General features: G+C 51.2%; 2 protein-coding genes across 2 annotated transcripts; one reads left to right on the top strand and one right to left on the bottom strand.

Moving 5' to 3' along the window:
• Positions 1–11404, top strand: LOC105484125 (nuclear receptor interacting protein 2). Its single transcript, XM_011745437.3, has 6 exons — positions 1–697; positions 4771–4923; positions 8125–8207; positions 8490–8611; positions 8862–8914; positions 9218–11404. The coding sequence occupies exons 1-6, from the start codon at positions 506–508 to the stop codon at positions 9308–9310; spliced, it is 696 nt and encodes a 231-aa protein (XP_011743739.1). The 5' UTR covers positions 1–505; the 3' UTR covers positions 9311–11404.
• A 401-nt stretch (positions 11405–11805) lies between these two features.
• Positions 11806–25082, bottom strand: LOC105484124 (integrin alpha FG-GAP repeat containing 2). Its single transcript, XM_011745436.3, has 12 exons — positions 24862–25082; positions 19567–19662; positions 18937–18978; positions 18610–18781; positions 16370–16509; positions 15750–15898; positions 15262–15359; positions 15014–15067; positions 14817–14917; positions 13706–13823; positions 12734–12907; positions 11806–12657 (listed from the first exon to the last, which is right to left on the bottom strand). The coding sequence occupies exons 1-12, from the start codon at positions 24955–24957 to the stop codon at positions 12554–12556; spliced, it is 1344 nt and encodes a 447-aa protein (XP_011743738.1). The 5' UTR covers positions 24958–25082; the 3' UTR covers positions 11806–12553.
• Between the last annotated feature and the right edge of the window lie 3 nt (positions 25083–25085).

Below are 25085 nucleotides of genomic sequence, written 5' to 3' on the forward strand. Positions count from 1 at the left end.
GGATGCAGAGGAAGGGGGGGCCACACAGGCTGGGAGGGGCACTAGGGCTGCCGCCCCCACACAGTGACAGGCGCTTCCTTGCAAACCACCTGGCACAGGCACCCTGACAGTTTACAGTACTGTCTGTCTCTCCTTCTCTCTCTCTCTCACACACACACACACACACCCACACACACACACACCCACGCCCCATCCACCGCCCGCTCTGAACAGGACCCCAGCGTTGGGGACGGGGCCAAGTCAGCCAGCTGCGGGCCCTGCCAACCCTCCCTCTCTTCTAGGACTGGGTTTTTCCAGCTGGAGTCTCACTCCCTCTACAGCAATCTCGGGAAATTGGAGACGACGCGGCTGCTCCTGAACGTTATTTCTTTCCTCTTTCCCTCCCGCGGGGACCCTCCTGTTGGAAGGAGAGCTGCAGCACAGGACGGAGACAGGCAGGAAGAAGCAGAGAGGACTCGGTGACGCCCCCCTGAGCAGCCCCCGGCCCACTCCTCCAGCAGGGGCCATGAGCACCAAGCAGGAAGCCAGGAGAGATGAGGGAGAAGCCAGGACGAGGGGGCAGGAGGCACAGCTTCGAGACCGAGCCCACCTGAGCCAGCAGCGCCGGCTCAAACAGGCCACCCAGTTCCTGCACAAGGACTCGGCCGACCTGCTCCCGCTGGACAGCTTCAAGAGGCTCGGCACCTCCAAGGATTTGGTGAGGCATCCCCCTCCCCCGCCCGCGTCCTCTGGCCCTTTCCTTCCACTTCTCAGATCCTGAGCAGGACCAGAACGTGCAGACCCTCAGCTTTCAGGTCCCGCTCCCTTGCTGAGACGGGGAGAGGTCGTATGTCAACTTGAGGCTCTTCACTGGGGATGTTACCATGGTTCGGTGGCTCTGAGGGGTCCTATTCTCACTGCTTAGCTTCCCTGCCTTTTCCCTCTAATGGCCCAAAACTTGAGGGTGGTGAGGAGCTAGGCTGTTTAGGAGTGGGGGCTTACAGGAACACAGGAACCTTCTAGAGTGGTCACTTAAAACTGGGAGGGCCTGGAGGACTGGCCAGTTTAGGGTTGTGACTTCCTGCTCCCCCTGAACCACAGGTTCCCTCCACCAGGTCTGTCTATCCATTTGTCCTTTCTCCTCAGAATCAAAGCATCGGGGGTCTCCATCCTTTCCAGGGCATCAGGGTTTTGTGCGGCTCTTGCCAGGGGCCCCTGGCCGCCTTGAATGCTGCTCCCCCCACTCGTAAGTGGAATAGACCTTCCAGGCTCCTCTCCTCCCATCCGTCTGCAGCAGCTTTGGCCTCAGAGGAATGGGGCAGGGGAGTAACAGTAAGGATGTGAGTGGGCGGGGGACAATTGCAGATTCAGGCATTCCTCTCTGAGGCAGTGCTGACAAGCGGGGCCATGGAGCCACTTTGCTTGGGATCAGATCCTGGCTCTGCCACTTACTAACTTGGGCAATTGACTTTACGTCTCTGTGCCTCAGTTTCTTCATCTGTTAAATGAGAATAAAAGCAATCACAGGTTTGTTGGGAGAGTTGTTAGAGCTGATATATTTAAAGCACTTAGAACAGTGTGTAGTAGCAGGCGCTATCTAAATGCCATGATTATTCCCCCAGCTACTATTCCATTTAGTCTGAGAAATATTCCTGGCCTCTGACCCATGGGAGAGAGAGAATCCTTTGTGGAAAGGCTTGGGAGCACTCGATTCCCAGCCCCTCTCCTAGTCTGAGAACAGGTACTCAACCAGGCCCGTACTGAGAGGTTGAAAGCGTATCTGCCGGCCTGCGCTCCACCAACTGCTTCTCCCAGGGAAGCTGAAGGCCAGTGCAGCGCCTTGCTACCTTTCTCTACTTAGCTCTACCTTTCCAGACTCCTCTCAGCCTGGGTGCCCACACCAGGACCACGGCCCAGAGGCCTGGCAATTCCCTAGCTCCCAACAAGGAAAAGGGATTGCACTGAGACTTCAATTCAAGGAACTGCCAGGGGCTTATTCCTCCTTGCAGTGGCAGCAAGCATAGCTGAAAAACAGGAATGGAGCAGGGAAGTGGGTTCTCTGGTTCTCAATGGCTAGAACCTACTGGGGACCATCCTACATCTGTTTGGCCCCAGGAGAAGGTGCTCTACTGACATTGCCATCCCAGAGTGGCAGGTCCCGCCTTCTGACGAGAAAGTCCTGAGCTTTTCACCTCTCCCCTCTGCCCAGGATGTCCCCAGTTGATCTCTAGCAGTTACCTCCTGTGGCTTTGGGAGCAAAGGCACGACAGGTAGGGGAGACTCCATTGTCTCCCTCCTTGGGATGGCTGTGGAGCAAACTGCACAACAGTGGGAGGGGCCTGAAGCGTGCGTCCATCGTGGGAAGTGCAGAGCCAGTCTCTCCAGCCAGTCCCAGAGCTCGCTGAACTTTCCCCAGCACTGGGTCTCCTGCTGGCAGTTTCGCTGCCAGGAGCAACCCCAAGGGCCTCATTAATCTAAGGGCAGAAAAACAATCCCAGGCTCCCAAGGAGAGAGGGCAGGTGGAGAGGTGCGTAGAGCCTGGGAGAGAGTCAGTCTGCAGCAAGCATTTATTGAGTGCCTACTAGATGCTGAGCCATGCCCTGGGATATAAAAATGAGCGAGGTAGACTCAGGGGCTTTCCAGGCTAATGGGAGAGTAAAATCCACACATAACATTTGTGAGCAGCATGGCAAAGGGAGCTAAGACAAGGGACCCCAGCTTGGGGTGTATGGAGAGAGAAGCATGAAGAGCTCGGAGAGGGTATCCTGGAGAAGGCACATCCTGCATGGTAAGATGTACACAGAATCCCAAACTTAAGATGCAACCTCTCTCTCAAATAAAGTGTGTTAAGTCAGTTCTTCAGTCTAGCCTCGAGAAGAGTGGGGAAGAGGAGTTTCAGGAAGAGAGGAGAGAGGAGAGAGGAGTGAAGGCATGGAGGCAAAAAGCAGCCTGGTATGAGTGGTGCTTCTGGGGCCCACAGAGTGGCAGGGAAGGAGGCACAGCCCCGTCATCTGGGCTGTGGATCACCTTCAAAAGCTTGAGCTCCAGCAAGCAATGTGGGGTAGGGGGTCTTTGATGCATTTTAAATAAGAGAGTACATGGTTAGTTTCATGTTTTACTTTGGTGCTTCTCAAACTTTAACCTGCACACAAATCACCTGGGGATCTTGTCACAATGAAACATCTGATTCAGTAGGTATGAGAGTCTGCATTTTTAAGAGGCTTCGAAATGATGTTAAAGTTGCTGATCTGAGGACCACGTTTTGGAGTAGCAAGGTTTTTAGCTTCCAGTCTGAAGCTCCAAGCAGATGTATTTGAAAGGTAACAGGTCTGGAGACAGGTTATGAACTTAAGAAGGTGTTTGAGGGATCCAAGAGAGCTGCGTGGAGTGTGGAACACATGCGGTAACAGAAAGGAAGGATGGAGGCCAGGTGCTGTGGTGTACGCTTCTGGTCCCGGCTGCTTGGGAGTCTGAGGCTAGAAAATGCCTTGAGCCAAGGAATTAGAGTCCAGTCTGGGCAGCTTAGCAAGATCCCATCTTGAAAGAACAGAAGGCAAAAGAAAAGAAAAAGAAAGAAAGACGAGAGAGAAGGAAAGGAGGGACAGATTGATTCCACACAGGAGGCAAAACCGGCAGAATCTGGGAAGTGACTGGATGGAATGGGAGTGGTTGTAGATGAGGGACGGGTCAAAGATGATTCCCAGCATCCTAGTTCTTAAGAGTTTTCTGTTTGTTTGTTTTGTTTTGTTTTTTTGAGATAGAGACTTGCTCTGTCAACCAGACAGGAGTGCAGTGGTGTGATCTTGGCTCACTGCAACCTCTGCCTTCCGGGTTTAAGTGATCATCACACTTCAGCCTCCCAAGTAGCTGGGACTACAGGCACGCGCCACCACACCCAGCTAATTTTTGTATATATATATTTTTTGAGATGGAGTCTTGCTCAGTCACCCAGGCTGGAGCGTGGTGGCGCGATCTCAGTTCACTGCAAGCTCCGCCCCCCCGGGTTCCCGCCATTCTCCTGCCTCAGCCTCCCAAGTAGCTAGGACTACAGGCGCCCGCCACTATGCCCGGCTAGTTTTTTTGTATTTTTAGTAGAGACGAGGTTTCACCGTGTTAGCCAGGGTGGTCTCGAGCTCCTGACCTCGTGATCCGCCCGTCTAGGTCTCCCAAAGTGCTGGGATTACAGGCGGGAGCCACCGCACCCAGCTGTAATTTTAGTAGAAATAGGATTTCACCATGTTGCCAGGCTGGTCTCGAACTCCTGATGTCAAGTGATCCACCCACCTTGGCCTCCCAAAGCGCTGGGATTACAGGTGTAAGCCACCACGCCTGGCCTAGTTCTTAAGAGCTTCTTACTGTTTTTCATCATACCACCAACCCTGGGATTTGAAGCCCACTGAAGGATGAGGTCAGAGGGGAAGTAAAAAAACAAACCTCCTAGTTAAAAAAAAATATAAGTTTGAGACAAAATTTCCCCCAAGCATACTAATTCCTGAAATGTCCCTTTAGCTACTAAGTCAGTTTAACCAAGAACGGACCATTCTCCTCTTCCCATTTCCTCACTGCTGAGCAATCTATGAGTGTCCAAGGAAAATGGCATGATTTGATACTGGGGCTTACTCTGCTCTCATTACCTGACTGCTGGGACCCTAGGGTCAGCTCCTAGGATAAGGCTCAGGTCTGGGGTGGGGGGTTTGGGGGAGCATCCTGGGATATCTAAGTGGGGTAACTGAGCAGCCTGGATACCTGGGTTTAGAACTGCCTACCTTCATTGTTTCGTGATGGAGCCAGCAGCCGCACAGTGTGATCCAAAGACGCCTGGTAGAGGGAAACCCGAATTGGCTTCAGGGGGAGTCTCCCCGGGTGCAGGCCCTGATTCATGGCCAGGAGAGCAGGAGGAGGACCAGCAGGACAGAGATTCCAGCTCTTCTGGTCAACTGCAAGGTGAGAGGCCTCCCAGGGACACACTTTCATTAACAACCCTGCCTGCGCTCACTTCACCTGCTCTCCTTTCTGCCCTGATGGCAGAGGGAGGAGGGAGAAAGGACATCTGTCTCCCTAGCTTGGACCTAACCAGGATCCTCTACCTCCTTCCTCCCTGCCCCAACCCATCTTTCCTTGGTGCAACTCCGTCTGTCACCACCATTACTCGGCCCCCTTTCCTTGGTCAAAATACAGTACTTAAATTAAGTAAGTACTCCTCAGTGTGCCCTACACAGACGAATGGTGTGCGTGCATGGATAACGTAATTCTGGAAAAAACTCATGTGTTCCAAGGCATTGGCCCTGTAATCTCTGGAACCATTTAACCACTCAGTCACTACTGAACGTTCCCAATAAATTCCCAGTGGTCCTCAGCCACCGTCTTTGCTCTGTGCTGCTTCTACCTGGATTGCTCTCTTCTTGCTCTCCAATCATTCTGGGTCCGCATTCTGCAAGCTTAAAGCCCAGATCAGGTGTTACCTCCTCCTTGAAACCTTTTCTGATTTCCCCAGTAGGAAACAGCCTTTCCTGCCTCCCAACCTCTAAGGCATGTTACTCACATCCTTTTTTTAAATATTTTTTTCTTTTTTTGAGACGGAGTCTCGCTCTGTCACCCAGGCTGGAGTGCAGTGGCGCGATCTCGGGTCACTGCAGCCTCTGCCTCCTAGGTTCAAGCGATTCTCCTGCCCCAGCCTCCCAAGTAGCTGGGATTATAGGCCCGCACTGCCACACTCGGCTAATTTTTGTATTTTTAGTAGAGACGGGGTTTCACCATGTTGGTCAGGCTGGTCTCAAATTCCTGGTGCTGGGATTATAGGTGTGAGCCACTGCGCCCGGCCCTTTTTTTTTTTTTGAAGACAGAGTTTCACTCTTGTTGCCCAGGCTGGACTGCAATAGTGTGATCTCGGCTTACCGCAACCTCCACCTCCCGGGTTCAAGCAATTCTTCTGCCTCAGCCTCCTGAGTAGCTGGGATTACAGGCAAATGCCACTGTGCCTGGCTACTTTTGCATTTTTAGTAGAGATGGGGTTTCTCCAGGTTGGTCAGGCTGGTCTCGAACTCCTGACCTCAGGAGATCCATCCACCTTGGCCTCCCAAAGTGCTGGGATTACAGGTGTGAGCCACTGTGCTCCCTGACTTTTCCAGTCCTTTTATTTATTTTTTTAAGATACAGGGTCTTGGCCGGGCGCAGTGGCTCAAGCCTGTAATCCCAGCACTTTGGGAGGCCGAGGCGGGCGGATCACGAGGTCAGGAGATCGAGACCATCCTGGCTAACACAATGAAACCCCGTCTCCACTAAAAATACAAAAAAATTAGCCGGGCGTGGTGGCGGCGCCTGTAGTCCCAGCTACTCGGGAGGCTGAGGCAGGAGAATGGCGGGAACCCGGGAGGCGGAGCTTACAGTGAGCCGAGATCGCGCCACTGCACTCCAGCCTGGGTGACAGAGCGAGACTCCGCCTCAAAAAAAAAAAAAAAAAAAAAGATACAGGGTCTTACTCTGTCACCCAGGCCGGAGTGCAGTGGCATGATCAGAGCTCACTGCAGCCTCAACCTCCTGGACTCAAGCGATCCTCCCACCTCAGTCTTCTGAGTAGCTGAAATCACAGGTGTGTGCCACCACACCCGGCTATTTTTTTTTTTTTTGTATTTTTAGTAGAGATGGGGGTTTCACCACATTGGTCAGGCTGGTCTTGAACTCCTGGCCTCAAGCGATCCTTCCACCCTGGCCTCCCAAAGTACTTGGATTATACATAGGTGTGGGCCATGGGGCCGGGACATTCACATCCTTTTATAGTCCTTAATAGTCCTTAAAGCTTTCTACAGGCGGTGGCTCACGCCTGTAATCCCGGCACTGTGGGAGGCCGAGGTGGGCGGATCACGAGGTGAGGAGATGGAGACCATCCTGGCTAACCCAGTGAAACCCCGTCTCTACTAAAAATACAAAAAAAATTAGCCGGGCGTGGTGGCGGGTGCCTGTAGTCCCAGCTTCTCGGGAGGCTGAGGCAGGAGAATGGCATGAACCCGGGAGGCGGAGCTTGCAGTGAGCCGAGATCGCGCCACTGCACTCCAGCCTGGGTGACACAGCGAGACTCCGTCTCAAAAAAAAAAAAAAACAAAACTTTCTGCCATATAGTAGAGTTAGATTTTACTTCCTTTAGACTCCTAAAGAATAGCACTCACTGATGTACCTTCCAGTAACATATCTTATAGCAGATACTCAACGAATGTTTGAAATGAGAAAATGACCTGTGTGTATATCCAAGTGTATATCAAAATGTCTGTCTATGTCCCAAAGTAGGTGAACTTGTCCTCCTTTGTTTCCAATGGCAAACTTCTTGGTTACCCATAGCTGAGTTTCCTAACAGGGGATTCCAGTCTTCTCATCCTTCCTCTATTCCTAACCTGGAGTTTTCGAACCAGGAGGCCATCAAACTCCCAAGGATTCCTCTAGATAGATCACCATTTCTCCATTTCTGGCAGATCTTACCCAAACTTATGAACATATCACATATAACCACTTTTTTTTCCCCCCGTTTTATTTTTTGTAGAGACAGGGTCTTGCTGTGTTGCCCAGGCTGGTCTTGGACTCCTGGCTTCAAGTGATCCTCTTGCCTCCAAAGTGCTAGAACTACAGGCATGAGCCACCTCACCTAGCCCACTTCCTTTTTTGATTTATCCGGGAGTTCTGCCCCTATTGTGTGAGTCTCATAAAAACCAGTTTTTGTTTTTTTGGGTTTGAGATGGAGTTTTGCTCTTGTTGCCTAGGCTGGCGTGTAATGGTGCGATCTTGACTCACCACAACCTCTGTCTCCTGGGTTCAAGCGATTCTCCTGCCTCAGCCTCCCAAGTAGCTGGGATTACAGGCCTATGCTACCACGCCCAGCTAATTTTGTATTTTTAGTAGAGACAGGGTTTCACCATGTTGGTCAGGCTGGTCTTGAACTCCCAACCTCAGGTGATCCACCCACCTCACCCTTCCGAAGTGCTGGCATTACAGGCGTGAGCCACTGCACCTGGCCCCGATAAAAGCCTGTTTCAAAGACAGTTTGTTTTCTCCACTCATTTCTAAAAGGGAGTCATCAGTGGGCTGGGAAACTGAAGGACCCAATCCCAACCCATTCTCCTAGGGACTCACTGATTCGGCACAATCCCTCTTTCTCAGTGCCAGGACCTGCTGCTTAGAGTGGCCGTGGACACAGGCACCCAATACAATCGGATCTCTGCTGGATGTCTCAGCCGCCTGGGGTAAGAGTGGCCCAAAAAAGCAAATGGGGGACAGGGTTTCTTTTTGGGCTGATGAAAATATTCTCAGATTAGATAGTGACGACAGTTGCATATTTTATCTCAATAAAGCTGTTATTTAACAAAGGAGTGGCTAGAAGACTCTGGCAGAGAAGGCAAGGATTTAGACCCCACGTGAGGTCAGGGGTTGGAGGTGAACCCATAGTAGAGCGGGACATCTGCTGATTAATGGGGTGAAGCCCACTGGGGGCTGTGGTAGCTATAACCTTTGCTTCCCAACCACAGGTTAGAGAAGAAGGTCCTAAAAGCCTCAGCTGGGGACCTGGCCCCTGGGCCCCCAACCCAGGTGGAGCAGTTGGAGCTACAGCTGGGGCAGGAGACCGTGGTGTGCTCGGCACAGGTGGTGGGTAAGTCCCCCCTTCTGCAACAGCCCTGGTGCTCACCTCTCACCTTTCTCTTCAGGGTGGGGCAAAGGCAGAGACTTTCAGTCCCTGCAGCACAAGGAGTCCCCAGAGATGTTCTGACCATCCCTCATCTCCGTGCCAGTGCCCCCAGATCTGGGGATGGGGTGGGCAGAGAAGGAGCAAGGGCTGAGAGGAGGGCAGCAGTGACCGCTGGGAACCCTCAGCCTCTTCTGTTTTCAAATGGTTCCTGCAGATGTTGAGAGTCCTGAATTCTGCCTGGGCCTGCAGACTCTGCTTTCTCTCAAGGTAAGGCACCCACACTCAGGGCCTGATCCAAAGCACCGGGAAAAAGTAATAGAAGGCAGAGGTGTGGAAGCCTGGACCAGGTTCTGATGAGAGTGACTTAGAGATTGGCAATTGTCCCTTTGCTTCCTTAGAGGTTCCTTACTCACCACCCAGTGAAAAGTCAAGAGAACTGGGTCACCCCCTCCAACAGGAGTCAAGGGAAATGGGGATAAGGGGGAGAGCAAAAGGCAGGTGGAAGCTGTGGGAAGTGGGAGGCAAGTGACGGGCTGAGGTGAGCCCGCATGACTGCTGTACACCCCACAGTGCTGCATCGACCTGGAGCGCGGAGTGCTGCGGCTGAAAGCCCCGTTCTCAGAGCTGCCCTTCCTGCCTCTGTACCAAGAACCTGGCCAGTGACTGCTGTCTCAGTCAGTCCCCAGAGGGAAAGACCTTGCCTTAGCAGAAGAGGCGTGTGGGGAACGGGTGCTCTTGAAGCCAGGTAGCTGGGGACTCCGGTGTCTGCCCTTTCAATCACCACCCTGAGCCCTGCTGTCCCATTTCCCCCAGCCGGCCACATTCCTCTCTGCTTCTCAGCAGCTGTCCTACTCCCCAGGGGGAGTTTTCACTAGAGCGCCCACGACGCCAGGTTTCTCATTCATTTCCCTCCAAGAAGAGCAAAGCCAAACCAGGACCACAGATGGGAGGCTAAGCAAAATGGGGTGCCTGCCTGGGCTGGGTCGAAGGCTCTGCTGACTGCTGTCCTTGCCCAGCACCCAATTCCACCCCAAACGCAACTCCACTTCCCACACCACCATGTCTCTCACCACACCTCTGGGGCTCAGTATCTCCCCCAATTACACTGCCACGCCTCACCAGCCTGGGTCCCTGGACCTCCTGGTGTCTGTCTCTTGGATTCTGTGCACATCTGCACAGATGTGGGGGAAGAAACATGAGACAGAATTCAATACAACAAAGAGATGGAGTTAGTATAGGAATGTCCATCTCATAAGGCTGAGAGCTTTCATTAGTTATTTTTCTGGGGCTGCAAATGTCTGAAGCCAGTTATTGTTTGATTACCCTGTGCAAAACCTTGGACATACTTCTGCTATTAACACTAGGTATTTATCCTTCTCCACTTGCTTTTTGTACCCACCGAGCCCCTGAACTTTGGGTGTGTGTGTGGCAGAGCCTTGTAGAGAACTGCTCCTACGAGGCAGACAGGACAGTGAGGCTGTCACCACTCAGACTGAACCTATTTACTATTCTTTCTGATTTCTGGAACTACCCACCTCGTTAGGCCTTCTTCCCATCCCCGTCTCTGGTCTCTTGAGCTTCAGCTCGCCTTGTCCTGGAATCAGTGGCTTTCTACCCCCCGCCAGGCTTTGCCAAAGCAAAAAGACAGAGGGTTTTTCTTTTTTTTTGAAGTTTGGGGTCTGTCAGGAGAGAGAGGCTTTTCTGAATTCACTGTGAAGAGAAGAACCCGAAGCTTCAGACGCCAGACCCCTGAGAGTCTTTCTGGCTGGTGTGAGTCTCTCAAATCATGGATTAGGAGTAAAGAAAGAGGCCGGGCGCAATGACTCACGCCTGTAATCCCAGCGCTTTGGGAGGCTGAGGCGGGTGGATGACTTAATGTCAGGAGTTTGAGACCAGATGGCAGAACCCCATCTCTACTAAAAAATACAAAAATTAGCCAGGTATGGTGGTGCTCACCTGTAATCCCAGCTACTTGGAAGGCTGAGGCACAAGATTGTTGTGAGCCAAGTTTGTGCCATTGGACTCCAGCTTGGGCGAAGGAGTGAGACCCAAGGAGTCTCCAAAAATAAACAAACAAACAGGGGGAGAGGAGGACAGTGGTAGAGCTAACCTGAACTGGGTGGGACCCTTGGGCTGAGACAGAGTCCTGAGCCTGGGGTAGACTGGGTTAGAGAAGAACCGGGGCCGGGCGCCGTGGCTCACGCCCTGTAATCCCAGCACTTTGGGAGGCCGAGGCGGGCGAATCACAAGGTCAGGAGGTCGAGACCACAGTGAAACCCCGTCTCTACTAAAAATACAAAAAATTAGCCGGGCGCAGTGGCGGGCCCCTGTAATCCCAGCTACTCAGGAGGCTGAGGCAGCAGAATGGCGTGAACCCGGGAGGTGGAGCTTGCAGTGAGCCGAGATCGCAGCCTGGGCAACAGCGCGAGACTCCGTCTCAAAAAAAAAAAAGAGAGAGAAGAACCGGGATGCGAGGAGCTGCTTGTGACACCTGGCCTGACCTTTCCCGGCTGCCTCCCCTGCCCTCAGAAGGAAAGGAGAGGGGCTCACTTATCACGTGTGCCATAGTACCTGGTCTCAGAATCCTAAAAGCTTTCCTCTCCCTCACTGCCTTGCTCCACAAGGTCCACTTTCCTGGGTCCTGTGCTGTGCCTTTCCTTGTCTGCCTCCTGCTGCTTCTGTAACTGCAGACCCCAGGCCCAGTGGCAAGCCCTCGGTTCAGCTGCTTCTCCATTGGAATAAACTCTTGTTTCTCTATGTCAATGTTCTTCTCTGGTCTTCCTCCCTGCCTGTCAAGAGCTGAATGATAACTCTGCCCGCTGTCCCTTACAGAAAGGAAATGGGAATGTGGGCCCTCGCCCAGGCTGACCCACCTGACTAGGGTCAGTATAATTGAGAGCAATCTGAAAGCAATGGCTTTCAAACTCCTCTGACCACAGCAGGAATACATTTCACATGGCACTCAGTACACACGCGCACATATGACTGTAACAAAACAATACTTACCCACACTGCGAGCAATGCACTCTGCTGTTTTCTATTTTACTTTATTCTATTCTACCTATTCTAAAAATGCTGGCCATAATCCACCAAAGGACTGCAACCACAGTTTGAAAAACACCGACTTAGAGCACTGAGAATCAAGAACAGACGGCACATAAATGACCCAAGATATAATTCTGATTGTGGTCTGGATCATAAACCTGCATCACATTTTAAATGACTATTGTCTTAGAGACAATAAGCTTTTTTATGGGGGAATGGGTGGGTGGAAAAATGGGAGCAGGGCTTCTGAAGCTCACTAATACCTGAAGAATATGGCAACACGAGAAAGCACTGACCCAGCTGCTTTGGTAAATGGAGGAAAATCATCTCAGGGTTGCTAGGAACATGGGTGAGACCAGACTGTAGAAAGATCCCTCAAAACAAAACAGTTTGCCATTCCTTTAACAATTACCAACATCAAGAACTTGGAATTATGCCATGGAAGACAGAGCTTAAGATGGGGTGGAGCCCTTACCTCCACTGCCCCCCTGGGCCTAAAGCCTGGTTTCCTTCTGGGTGTTGGGGCCACGCAAACAAGTCTCTGTTTTCAACACAGTCAAAGTGGGAAGTGGGACATGTCCCAGATGATCTGGAACAAGGCCAGGGTCCTAGGACCCTGCTGGCGTGATGGATGAGGTCCACAAGGAAATGGGCAGAGGGTCAACTTGTCTCTTCTTTCACCAAAAAGACTGCAAGGTCTATAGTTCATGGTCACCCTAGCGCTGCTGCCATCTTTCATGTCCAGAGTCAAATCCTGCATTTCTGTAATGCACATTCCCTATCCTGCCAATATCACAGATACCTTTAGGGGGTAGGGTGGGGGTTCGGAAGAATCCTTCACCAGCTCTGAGGCAAGTACGGCTAGGTGGGATCCTGGAGGCTTGAGGAAGCACACTGTGGTGGCTGGTCTGGATGGTAGAGCGTTTGGTGAAGCAGGGCACGAGTCACAGGGAGGTCGTCAGGATCTGAGAGCCAAGAAGGGGTGGGTGAGAGGCTGTGGGTCTCCTGGGCACCCAGGCCACTGGCTTTTCTGGGACTCACCCACACCCAGCTCCTGCAGCAGGCTGTGGTACTCCGGCTTGCTTTCCAGCAGTTTCAGCAGATTGGTAGACTCCATCCGCTCCAGCTGCACCTCCCAGTACACATAGATCTTCTGGTTGAAAGTGACATATACGAGGCAGGGGCTGTTACGGCCCTCTTTGCAGGCATACAGGCCTGGAAGATGTGGGCAGGGGGACAAAGGTCAGGAAGTTTCAGTGCTGGTGGTGGGGGGCAGACAGCAAAACACAGACCTTCGAGTCAGCACTTCCTATCCTCCACTGATGTCCGGAAAAAAATGAAAGGTTCTCTATTTGTTTTCTGTTAGGAACTCAGTAAAACAGATAAGATGGGAAAAGACCTGGCTCACTTCAGATGTAGAAAAATCATAGCAACAAAACCCAGGCAGAACAGAATCCAAAAAGGTGCTATTTGTTGATTTTCCCATGTTAGTGATACCCCTGGAGTGATGAGGGACGGCCTTGCTCGCCCAAGGGCGAGACTAGCAGAACACGATCAGAAAGTAAGGCTTCTCTTCGGTGCCAATCCCTCCTTCCAAAGGCATCACCCAGTCACCCAGAGAGTGAGTGCTGCCTCCCAAGGCCCCTGACTTGGAACTAATGAAAATGTTCTAGGAGACCTTTCTCCACAGAGACCTGGCATGCTCAGGTGGAAAAGAACTTCCTGATGTCTTCACACATCCCAGACCGATGACAGAAACTCATGCCATTCTTTAAAATATTCCGGGGTGGAGATGCTGCTGTCTTTTATTTCTTATTTAAGATTGTCAAGATGGCAATGTAGTGACCACCCCTCACCCCCAAACAAAAGAGCTGAAGAACTCATTGGTGAATGAAGACTTCCATCAGGGGATACGGCAGAAAGGGAAGTGAGGGGCAAACACTTCCCTGGCATATCTAACACGCCTGTCCAACTTAAGTGTGGTCAGAAAGGGGCCATGAGGGGGGGGGTCACCTGCACAGAAGGCACGGATGTTTTCATCCACTTGGAAGCGGACAACGGTGCGGTTGTGGTCAATGATGTATGTCTGTCCATCCCAGGCGCATGCAACTACCTCCTCATGCCCGTTGCCCTGAAAAAGGCCAGAGACAAGGAACATAAAGGAGCTGCGGACTGGACTCTGGATGACAAACAGCCAGCTGGGGAGGAATTTCACCCATGGGCTGGGCAATAAATGGGACTGTCAAATGAGTTGTCACATAATGCTCACAGCCACCGTAGGAAGTAGGCAATTCTATACTGAGGAAACCTCAGCTTGTAGAAATAGAGTCACTTACCCAAGGCCACTCAGCTAGGAGGCAGCAGAATCAGGACTCAAACCCAGGTCTGCCTCTTCTCCTAAACCAACAAGCATGCCTGACGACAATATAAAGTGTAGCCCCTGCCTGCTGATTCAGGGGCCATAGTGACATTAAATAGAGATTTATATATGGACAAGAAAAACCTACAAAATATGCCTCTGGAGTTGGGACGAATAACATACTTCCAGGCTCTTACAGTAACTTTTCTTTAGGGCTACTACTTCTGCTGAAGTTATGGAAATGACAGACTTCTAACAGCACGGTATAGCGTTAACTACGGTAGAGTAAGAGGAAACAAACTCGCTTCAGATGGATTTAGACCTATCTAAAGAGACTTAAGGCCGGGCACAGTGGCTTACGCCTGTGATTCCAACACTTTGGGAGGCCAAGACGAGAGGATTGCTTGAGCCCAGGAGTTTGAAACCATATATGGTGAGATCTCATCTTTACAAAAAGTTTAGGAAAATTAGCCAAGTGTGGGGGCACACGCCTGTAGTCCCAGCTTCTCAGGAGGTTGAGGTGACAGGATGGCTTCAGACAAAGGTTGCAGTGAACCAAGATCATGCCACTGCACTCCAGACTAGGGGATAGAGGGAAATCCTGTCTCAAAAAAAAAAAAAAAAAAAAAAAAAAAAAAAAGACACAGAGACTAAAGATAAAGGTTGGGAGTTCCCTGGGATGTGAGAATAGCCTGATTATTCCAAATCTCATCTCTCCATGTGGAAAATGCAAGAATGTTCTGCTCTGCCAGGTTTTCCACTCACGGTGACATCCAGTTTCTCCAGGGCAAAGAGCTGGTGATCCACCTGCACTGACCACAGCAGCTTGTCTGCTTCTTCCATTTCTTCCATGAGCTTCAGTGTCCCTGCCGGGGGGAGAGGCAGGCTGAGCGTGGGTGGGATAGGCCCCGAGCAGACCCTACAGGCATACAGCCCCCACGCCCCATCCCAGCATTGCTCACCATCCAGGGTGCACAGGGCAAAGAGGCCAGAGCCACTACTCTCAGTGCCGTGGCCTGTGGGTAGGACAGGAGGACCAGAGGAAGAAAACGTCAAGGGCAGGGCAAGGTCAGAGCCTACGGGGAGACGGGTATTCTGCAGCAGCAGGGAAAGGACAGGGCTCGAAATGAGGGGCAAGCTATGGATCTCCACTCTCCCAGAACTGACGGCTGCCCCTCATCTCCCTCCCTCACCCCCACTGCACTTTCACCTTGTTTGATGTTGCCAATTAGGTGAGTGGAGACATTCTTGTTGTGGATACGGCCAGATGTCTGGTGCAGCACCACATCTCGGGTAGCTGGGGTCTCCCTGTACACGGGAGGGTGGAAGGATCAAGCGAGAGACCAAGTGAGCTGAGTTCTCCAGCCCTTTGTAACCCATATCCCTGCAAGAGCTTCTGGGATTTGAATCAGCTTAGAAACCTGCCACTGACCCTATCTGGTCCATGTGGCAAAGAGAAGAGACAGGGATGGCGCTGCCAGGTTGGAATCTCAGGACCTCTTTCAGGTGCTACAGAGTTAGAGCCCAGGATTCCCTTGGTCCTAACGTAATCTTCCCCAGTGGGGCAAAGGTGCTCGGGCTGGGACCTAGATGAGGCAGCTCTGCCAACTGCAGACCCATTTGACTACCACGTGCCATCTGGGAGCCCATCCTGCTTCCATGCACCCCCACACCATCCACAGGCCTGTACCCCCTTACCTACTGCCATCCGTGGGCCCTTCGGAGGCAGGAGGGGACCCAGTGTCCTTTTTCCAGGTACACAGTAGAATTGCATAAGCACAGCCTGGCTGAGACACCATGAGTTCAGGAACACCCAGTGGTCCCAGAGTCACTGAGAGGCTGTCCACCTGCGCCAGGGAATGGGATTAAAGAGAGATGGAGACAGAAGGAAGTGGGACCCTGCAGAGAATGGCGGGGGTGGGAGCGGGGCGGGGATCTTGCGAACAGCCCTCTGGGCTTCAAGGGTAGCAGCAGGGGAAGGATTTCGAGTTTCCAGGGCTCCTGCCTGGCACCGTCCTCTCCACACAGACCACATGCTTTCCCCTGTGCATGACCCAGCTGGGGTCTAGGTCCTGATACGGCCCACTCCACACCTACCTTCACAGTCCTCATTCTTAGCCCAACATGCCTTTCTCTTCGCCTGTTACTAGCAATTTCCCCTAAGCCCCTGATTCGAAATGGTCTTTGGATCTCTCTTGACAAGGTGACTTCACTTCTCCCCATCCTGGCCCTGTCCCATGACTGCTCTCCCACTGTCTCCTCCAGGAGCCCTTCTTCCCAGCTCCCTGGGGCCTTGCTTGCCAGAGTCAGCTGCTTACCTGACCCTCCAGCATCCATTTCTTGAGGGACACCAGCTGCCCTGTGAGATGTTCGGGACCCTCACCTAGCTCCTCCCAGCGGAAAGCTCGCACCACACGGTCTGTGTAGCCCACCACCAGCTCACAACACCCATCTCCATCTGTGGGCATGAAAGACAAGATGGGTTTTGGAGTCCCACGAGCAGCTCCGGCTCCTCTGCTAACAGCGGCACCTTCTAGCCAGTGTGGCTGCATGCCCGATCTGCAGTGCTGCTCACTTCACACTCAGTCGGCTCCCGCCCCTGTCTGCGTTTGCGGCATCTTGCCCGTCCATTTGGTCCATCTGTTCCGCAGCTCCTATCCGCTCTCTGCCTTCATACTACTCAAACATGCAACTCAAGTGTCCCAATTCATCCCATGTATCTCCCACCACCTACAAGCCGCCTATCTGTATGGCTCCTTTGCTTGCCGCTTTTTTTTTTTTTTAACCAAATGTTACTTTCTCAGTGAGGACTTAGCCCTAACAACTCCATTTAAAATTGCTACCTCTACCTCGACACTCTAGCACTTTCTGCGAATTATGTTCTCCACTGCACTTACTATTTTTTTTTTTTTTTTTTTTTGAGACGGAGTCTTGCTCTGTCACCCAGGCTGGAGTGCAGTGGCCGGATCTCAGCTCACTGCAAGCTCCGCCTCCCGGGTTTACGCCATTCTCCTGCCTCAGCCTCCCGAGTAGCTGGGACTACAGGCGCCCGCCACCTCGCCCGGCTATTTTTTTGTATTTTTTAGTAGAGACGGGGTTTCACCGTGTTAGCTGGGATCGTCTCTCGATCTCCTGACCTCGTGATCCGCCCATCTCGGCCTCCCAAAGTGCTGGGATTACAGGCTTGAGCCACCGCGCCCGGCCCTATTTTTTTTTTTGAGACAGAGTCTCTGTCACCCAGGCTGGAGCGCAGTGGCACAATCTTGGCTCACTGCAACCTCTACCTACTGGGTTCAAGCAATTCTCCTGCCTCGGCCTCTAGAGTAGCTGGGATTACAGGCATATGCCACCACGCTCAGCTAATTTTTTTTTTTTTTTTTTTTTTGAGACGGAGTCTCACTCTGTCGCCCAGGCTGGAGTGCAGTGGCGCGATCTCCGCTCACTGCAAGCTCTGCCTCCTGGGTTCATACCATTCTCCTGCCTCAGCCTCCTGAGTAGCTGGGACTACAGGTGCCCGCCACCACGCCAGGCTAATTTTTTTTTTTTTTGTATTTTTAGTAGAGGTGGGGTTTCACTGTGTTAGCCAGGATGGTCTTGGTCTCCTGACCTCGTGATCTGGCCACCTCGGCCTCCCAATCTGCTGGGATTACAGGCGTGAGCCTCCGCACCCAGCCTAATTTTTGTATTTCTATTGGAGACAGGGTTTCACCATGTTTGCCAGGCTGGTCTTGAACGCCTGAGCTTAAGGGACCTGCCTGCCTCAGCCTCTCAGAGTGCTGGGATGCCAGGTGTGAGCCACGTGGTCGGCTGCACTTACTATCTTTTTTTTTGGAGACGGAGTCTGTCGCCCAGGCTAGAGTGCAGTGGCATGATCCTGGGTCACTGCCACCTCCACCTCCCAGATTCAAGTGATTCTCCTGCCTCGGCCTGCTGAGTAGCTGGGATAACAGGTGCCTGCCACCAGGCCTGGCTAGTTTTTGCATTTTTAGTAGAGACAGAGTTTCACTGTGTTGGCCAGGCTGGTCTCAAACTCCTGAACTCAAGTGATCCACCTGCCTCAGCCTCCCAAAGTGCTGGGATTATAGGGATGAACCATCGCATCCAGCCATGCACTTACCACCTTCTAATATACCACTTAGTTATCTTACAAAATGTATAGTGTTTCTTTTCTTTTCCTTTCTTAAGAGAGACAGGGTCCCACGCTAGAGTGCAGTGGTAAGATCACAGCTCACTACAGCCTGGAACTCCTGTCCTCAAGTGATCCTCTGACCTCAGCCTCCCAAAGCGTTGGTATTACAGGCGAGAGCCAGCACACCTGGCCTATATTGTTTCTTTTCTGTCTCTTCATAGTAACGCCCAGGAGGGCAGCAATTTTGGTCTATTTATTCACTACGGCTATTCCAGTGCCTTGAGCGATGCCTGGCTTATCACGGGAGCTCAGTACATAACCAATGCATAAATGAATACGGATTCTCCCTCTCACCCCAATCCCTTGGGGTCTGTTCTAGTACCCACTGACTCCTACTCTCCTGGCTGCCTGAAAGGTAGGCATGCCCACCGATGTCACTGATCAGCATGACCTTGGTGTTGGCTGGGATGTGCTGCTTGAAGACTGGACGCTGCTCCTCTCCCATTAGTGTCTCGTGGTGCCCAGAAGCGTCCAACACCTTGGCAGGTGTCAGGTCAAACAAATGAAACCAGCCTTCAGCACTCACTGCCACCAACAGGTTCTAGGACAAACAGAGGTATAGGAGAGACGGACTGGGGAGGGAGTTTTGGAAACAAGCCCAATAATCAGATCACAGAGGTCAGAGCTGAAGCCTTCAACCTTCAACTGATTTCCGCTGTGAGCTAGGAATCAAGAAAGGTCCCCTGTAGTTCTTACCTTTCCTTTATTACATACATCTCCAACCCCAACGCAAGTCAGCTGTAAGAGAGAAAGGGAGGCTCAGGGAGACGCCGAGGGAGACCAGTACTCCCTGATCTCTGTGAAGAAAGGAGCAGGCAGGTTTTCTAATCACCATCATTCACTGAAAACTTGCGCCATAGGAACTATGGTGATAATCTTTATTAACTGAGTTACTGTGCTGCAGGTTTGGTTTACACAGACAGCAACATGAAGACCTGAGGTGGTTAAGACAATCTGAACTTAAAATAAAATAGGAACCCTATATTTAATCGAGCTAGGCGATCATATTTCTAGACTTATTCAAATTTTTGCCCCCATTTTTGACTATACTTTAAGATTAGACCATCTTAGGCAACTTCCATAAAGTGTCAAGGAGTACTCCACCACACAAAAACACCCCAGCACATGTATGCGTGTGTGAGGACAGGTGCGAGCGCTGGCTGGGGGCGTCCCTCCCTGAATCAAATTGGCTGCAAGTCAGTGGCTGGGCCCAGTAGCTGGGGAGTCAGGACACATGGGTGAGCACCTGTGTGGGAATCATCCTAGGCTGTCCCTGGACAGAAGGGATCCCTTCCCCCCTCCAGGCCCAGGGAAGTGAATACTGACCATTCCCTGGCAGGAACAGGTGAGCCATGGCCGACTGTCATCATTTTTATACACAGACACCTTCCCGCTGGTGTCTCCCACCACCAGTTCATTTAACTTCAAATGGAGAGAGAAGAAAGCGTTAGGATGGGACTCTGCTGAACCACTTCAAGCTCTTCTCTACTTAGCCTAACCAAGGGAAATCACAAGACCTCAACTTGCCTCTTCCTCAACTTTATTAAAAGTCTGGCCAGGTGCAACAACTCACACTTGTAATCCCACTGCTTTGGGCGGTGGAGGTGGGTGGATCACTTCAGGCCAAGAGTTAGAGACCTGCCTGGGCAACATGGCAAGATCCCATTTCTACAAAAAATTTAAAAATCTGCGAGGTGAGGCCAGGTGCGGTGGCTCACACCTGTAATCCCAGCACTTTGGGAGGCAGAGGTGGGTGGATTGGTTGAGCTCAGGAATTCGAGACCAGCCTGGCCAACATGGTGAAACCTTGTTTCTAAAAAAATATAAAAATTACCCAAGCATGGTGGTGCATGCCTGTGGTCCCAACTACTCGGGAGGCCAAGGCAGGAGAATTGCTTGAGCCTAGGAGGTAGAGGTTGCAGTGAGTGAGCCAAGATTGCACCACCGCACTCTAGTCTGGGTGACAGAGTGAGACCCTACCTCTCAAAAAAAAAAAAAAAAAAAATATTAGCCAGGTGTGGTGGTGCACACCTGTAGTTCCGGCTACTCAGGAGGCTGAGGAAGGAGGATCACTTGAGCTCAGGAGGCTGAAGCTGCAGTGAGCCATAATCGTGCCATTGTACTCCAGCCTGGGTGACAGAACAAGACCTTGTCTCAAAAAACATAACAAAACAATCTTTTGGGGCCAACACAGCCATAGTTTCCCAGTTCTTTATTTCCATTTAGGGGTGTGTGTGTTGGGGGTAGGAGAGGTTACAGAAATTGAGGCTACACACAATTTATGGCCCACCCCAGAAAAGTATGCCACCTGAACAGCTCTAGGCTACACATGCCTGACTTCGGCTCTTTGCATTTGCCCATTACAAATGGGACATGTTTTGAAAACAGCCCAAGATGGTGGAGTTTTGGAGAATCTAACTTCGGACCTCATATTTAATCAAGGGCCAAATAAAAAGACAATGTGAACTCTTGGGGCCCTCCCTCCTCTAGCAAGGCCTTTTGATCTTGAGGTGTATGTGGGAACCACACAGGATGGTGGGGCCTGAGTGGGTAGAGCCTGAAGGGGCTGCTCCCCACTCTGGGCCTCCAGTGCCCTCAAGGGATGGCTAAGCTCTAGGGAAGGGAGGTCCCTGCATGGAGCCTCTCCACCATTTGTATCTGGGTAGCTGCCCTTTACAGGGGCACAAGATGTTAACCAAGTGACTTAAAACCCCACTCTTGCAAATTGCTTTATGATCTCCTCTTGGGGGTATAGCCAACATCCCCTTCCTGTCCCCAGAATACACTGAACTAACACTGTACTCTCAAGAAATTTAGTTCTGAAGGCAACAGAGATAACAGGTGAATAGTAAGGAAAAGTTAGAAACGAATTGGAATTTATTTGAATCTTTGATTTCTGGCTGGGCGTGGTAGCTCACGCCTGTAATCCCAGCTACTTTGGGAGGCCACGGCAGGAGAATCGCTTGAACCTGGGAGGCACAGGTTGCAGTGAACCTCTGCACTCCACTGCACTCCAGCCTGGGATAAGAGTGAAACTCCGTCTCAAAAAAAAAAAAACAACTTTGATTTCTTTTTTAATTCTTATAATTGTTATGGGAGTTTCTGGTGAGAATATCAGATCACAGGAGCATAAAACTAGCTTTTTAAAAAATCAAACCTTCTATTACTTGATATTTCTTTTCTTTCCGTTTTTTTGTTGTTTGTTGAGACAGTCTTACTGTTGCCCAAGCTGGAGTACAGTAGTGTGATCATGGCTCACTGCATCACACTGCAGCCTCAGCTTCCTAGGCTCAAGTAATCCTCCCACCCCAGCCTCCAGAGTAGCTGAGACTACAGGCATGCACCACCACATCTGGCTAATTTTTTCACTTTTTTGTAAAGACGGGGTCTCACTGTGTTGCTCAGGCTGGTCTCGAACTCCTAGACTCAAATGATCCTTCCATCTCAGCCTCCCAAAGTGTTGGGATTACAGGCGTGAGCCATCACGCCCAGCCAGTGCCTACACTGTTCTAAGGGTTGAGAATATAGCAGTGGAAAAAACAGATTAAAACATTCCTATTCTTATGGAGCTTACAGTAATGGAGCTTACAACTCAGGTGAAAAAAATGATAGTATATCTAATATTGTAGAAGTGAATAATAGTGTAATTCATTTAGATAAACACAATTTCAAAAAAGGTGGTGCTATAAAGCTATGAAAAAAAGGGAATGCTTTTAAACAAAGAAGGCAATCAGATAAAATGGAAAATAATGTATATCTGAAGGTGCTTTGATAATTTACTGTTTAAAAATGTGGCCTGGTGAGGTTGCTTACACCTGTAATTCCAGCACTTTGGGACACCGAGGCCAGTGTACTGCTTGAAGCCAGAGGTTTGAGACCAGCCTGGTTAACACAATGAGACCTCATCTCCACAACACATTAAAAAAATCAGCCAGACATGGTGGCAGGCACCTGTAGTCCCAGCTACACAGGAGGCTGGGGCAGGCAGTAGGATCATTTGAGCCCAGGAGTTTAAGGCTGCAATGAGCTATGATTGCACCACTGCCCTCCAGCCTGGACAACAGAGTGAGACCCTGTCTCTGTAAAAAACAAAAAAATTAAAAAATTCCTCCTCTGATTTTCTCATAAAATTGGACAGCTTGGCAGTTCATGAAGAAACATGAAAGCCCAGAAAACACAATACAAATTTATGAGAATAACTCTTTCCTCCCCAGAGGGGGTAGAGTCAAAAGAAGCCTCATAAAATACCTTCTCCATCACAGCACTAGGGGGCGGTGGGAAATAAGCACAGGACAGTGAAGGAAGTGTGAAGCAGGGAGGCCCAGTAGGAAGACAGGGCAGAGGGTAGAAGGGGGCAATCCAGTGCAAAAAAAAAAAAAGAGCATCAGACACTATTCCCTTTAATGCTCCACCGGAGAATCCCCTACGTATTTCAGTCAATGCATCTCATTACATGTTATTATCCGGTGACTATTACACAACTTGATTATGAGCTATCTGAGGACTGGAATTCTCTCGTTCATTTTTGAATTCCCAGAATGTAGCAGAGTCCTTGGTGCATAATGAGCAGCTCAATAAAGATTTGCAGAAAAACAGAATAAAATGCTCACAACAACACGAACACTTAAGAGACCACCAAACTGTGTGCCAGGCATTGTTTTACCTGCTTGACCTGTGGTAATTTATTTAAAAAATGAGAAGAAGGGCTGGGCATGGTGGCTCACGCCTGTAGTCCCAGCACTTTGGGAGGCCGAAGTGGGCTGATCACGAGGTCAGGAGTTCAAGACCAGTCTGGCCAACATGGTGAAACCCCATCTCTACTAAAAATACAAAAAGTAGTCGGGTGTGGTGGCGGGCGCCTGTAATTCTAGCTACTTGGGAGGCTGAGGCAGGAGAATGGCTTGAGCCCGGGAGGCAGAGGTTGCAGTGAGCCGAGATCAAGCCACTGCTCTCCATTGCACTCTAGCCTGGGGGACAGGGTGAGACTCCGTCTCAAAAATAAATAAATAAATAAAAAATAAAGAGGAACGACTGCTGAGGAGAGAAAAGGTAGGTGGAGATGGTTTCTGTAATTCAACCAAGGTGTAGCACAAGTTGCCAGGCACGCGCATCTACCATGAAGCAGGCACTGAAGAAACCGGACGTTATTAACACTGGGTTGTGGCAGTGATTGTTACCCTGGCGGGAGAGCAAAGCAGGGAAATACCCCAATCTAGTCCAGGCGAGTGGGCCAAGTCTAACAGCAGCAGACTTTGAGTTTAATGCCTATATTAAGCACGGACGGTGTGCTTAATTCTGTGAGGGTAGGAGGAGGTTCAGAGAAGTCTTCGAAGGGGCGGAGCCACAGGGAGCGCGGCATTGTTATTTCCACTTCACGGCTTTGAAAGGTGATTTTTTTTTTTTTTGGAGACAGAGTCTTGCTCTGTTGCCCAGGCTGGAGTGCAGTGGCCGGATCTCAGCTCACTGCAAGTTCCGCCTCCCGGGTCTACGCCATTCTCCTGTCTCAGCCTCCCGAGTAGCTGGGACTACAGGCGCCCGCCACCTCGCCCGGCTAGTTTTTTGTATTTTTTAGTAGAGACGGGGTTTCACTGTGTTAGCCAGGATGGTCTCGATCTCCTGACCTGGTGATCCGCCCGTCTCGGCCTCCCAAAGTGCTGGGATTACAGGCTTGAGCCACCGCGCCCGGCCGATTTTTTTTTTTTTCAGACGAAGTCTTGCACTGTAGGCCAGGCTGGAGTGCAGTGGGAGAGATCTTGGCTCACCGCAAACTCCGCCTCCCGGGTGTAAGCGATTCTCGTGCCTCACCCTCCCAAGTAGCTGGGATCTGAGGCGCGCACGACCACACTCGGCTAATTTCTGTATTTTTAGTAGAGACGGGGTTTCACCACGTTGGCCAAGCTGGTCTCGAACTCCTGACCTCAGGTGATCCGCCCGCCTCGGCCTCCCAAAGTGGTGGGATTACAGGCGTGAGCCACTGCGTCCAGCCAAGGTAAGTGATTTGAGAGGTGACGCCACTGCAGGAGGCTTAACTCAGAAACAGTGATCCAGAAAACTTGGCCACCAGAGTTTACCAGGCTCCTCCAGTGAACACTTGACTCAATCAGGCCGAGGGATCAACTATCTATCCCACTTAAAAAATACTCCCAGGGGCCGGGCGCGGTGGCTCACGCTTCTAATCCCAGCACTTTGGGAGGCCGAGGAGGGATCAGCTGAGGTCAGGAGTTCGCGACCAGCCTGGCCAACATGGTGCAACCCCGTTTCTACTAAAAATACAAAAATTAGCTGGGCGTGGTGGCGGGCTCCTGTAATCCCAGCTATTCAAGAGGCTAAGGCAGGAGAATCGCTTGAACTCGGGAGGTGGAGGTTGGAGTGACCCGAGATCGCGCCACTGCACACCAGCCTGGGTGACAGAGGGAGCCTCTGTCTCAAAAACAAACAAACAAACAAACGAACAAAACCAACCGCGAACACTGAAGCTATCAATAAAGTTTTTCTCTTTAGCGCTCCATACTAGCCACAGCGCGCATGCTCAAGCTCACGTGGCACGCTCGGGCGGCCTGTCCCACTTCCCTTGCGCCGTCCCCGCACAGATCCAGGCTCTTGCAGTGCGCATGCACCTACCGTATCGTTATCAACGTCTCCAAGGCAGATAGCGTGCGGGAAGAGGCTCCCGCTGAACTCCAGCGCCACGCGCTGCACGTAGCTAACCGATCTCATGGCACCTCCAAGAGCAGAGGGAGCGGGGAGCCCCAGTAAATGGTCCCTGAACCCCCGTCGCGACAGCCGCCAGAGCGGAAGGCTACCTAAAGCAGAAAGTTACGTCACTGCCTGAGCCTCCAATCTCT

The sequence above is a fragment of the Macaca nemestrina genome, chromosome 10 (assembly GCF_043159975.1).
Source record: "Macaca nemestrina isolate mMacNem1 chromosome 10, mMacNem.hap1, whole genome shotgun sequence".
Lineage (NCBI taxonomy): Eukaryota > Metazoa > Chordata > Mammalia > Primates > Cercopithecidae > Macaca > Macaca nemestrina.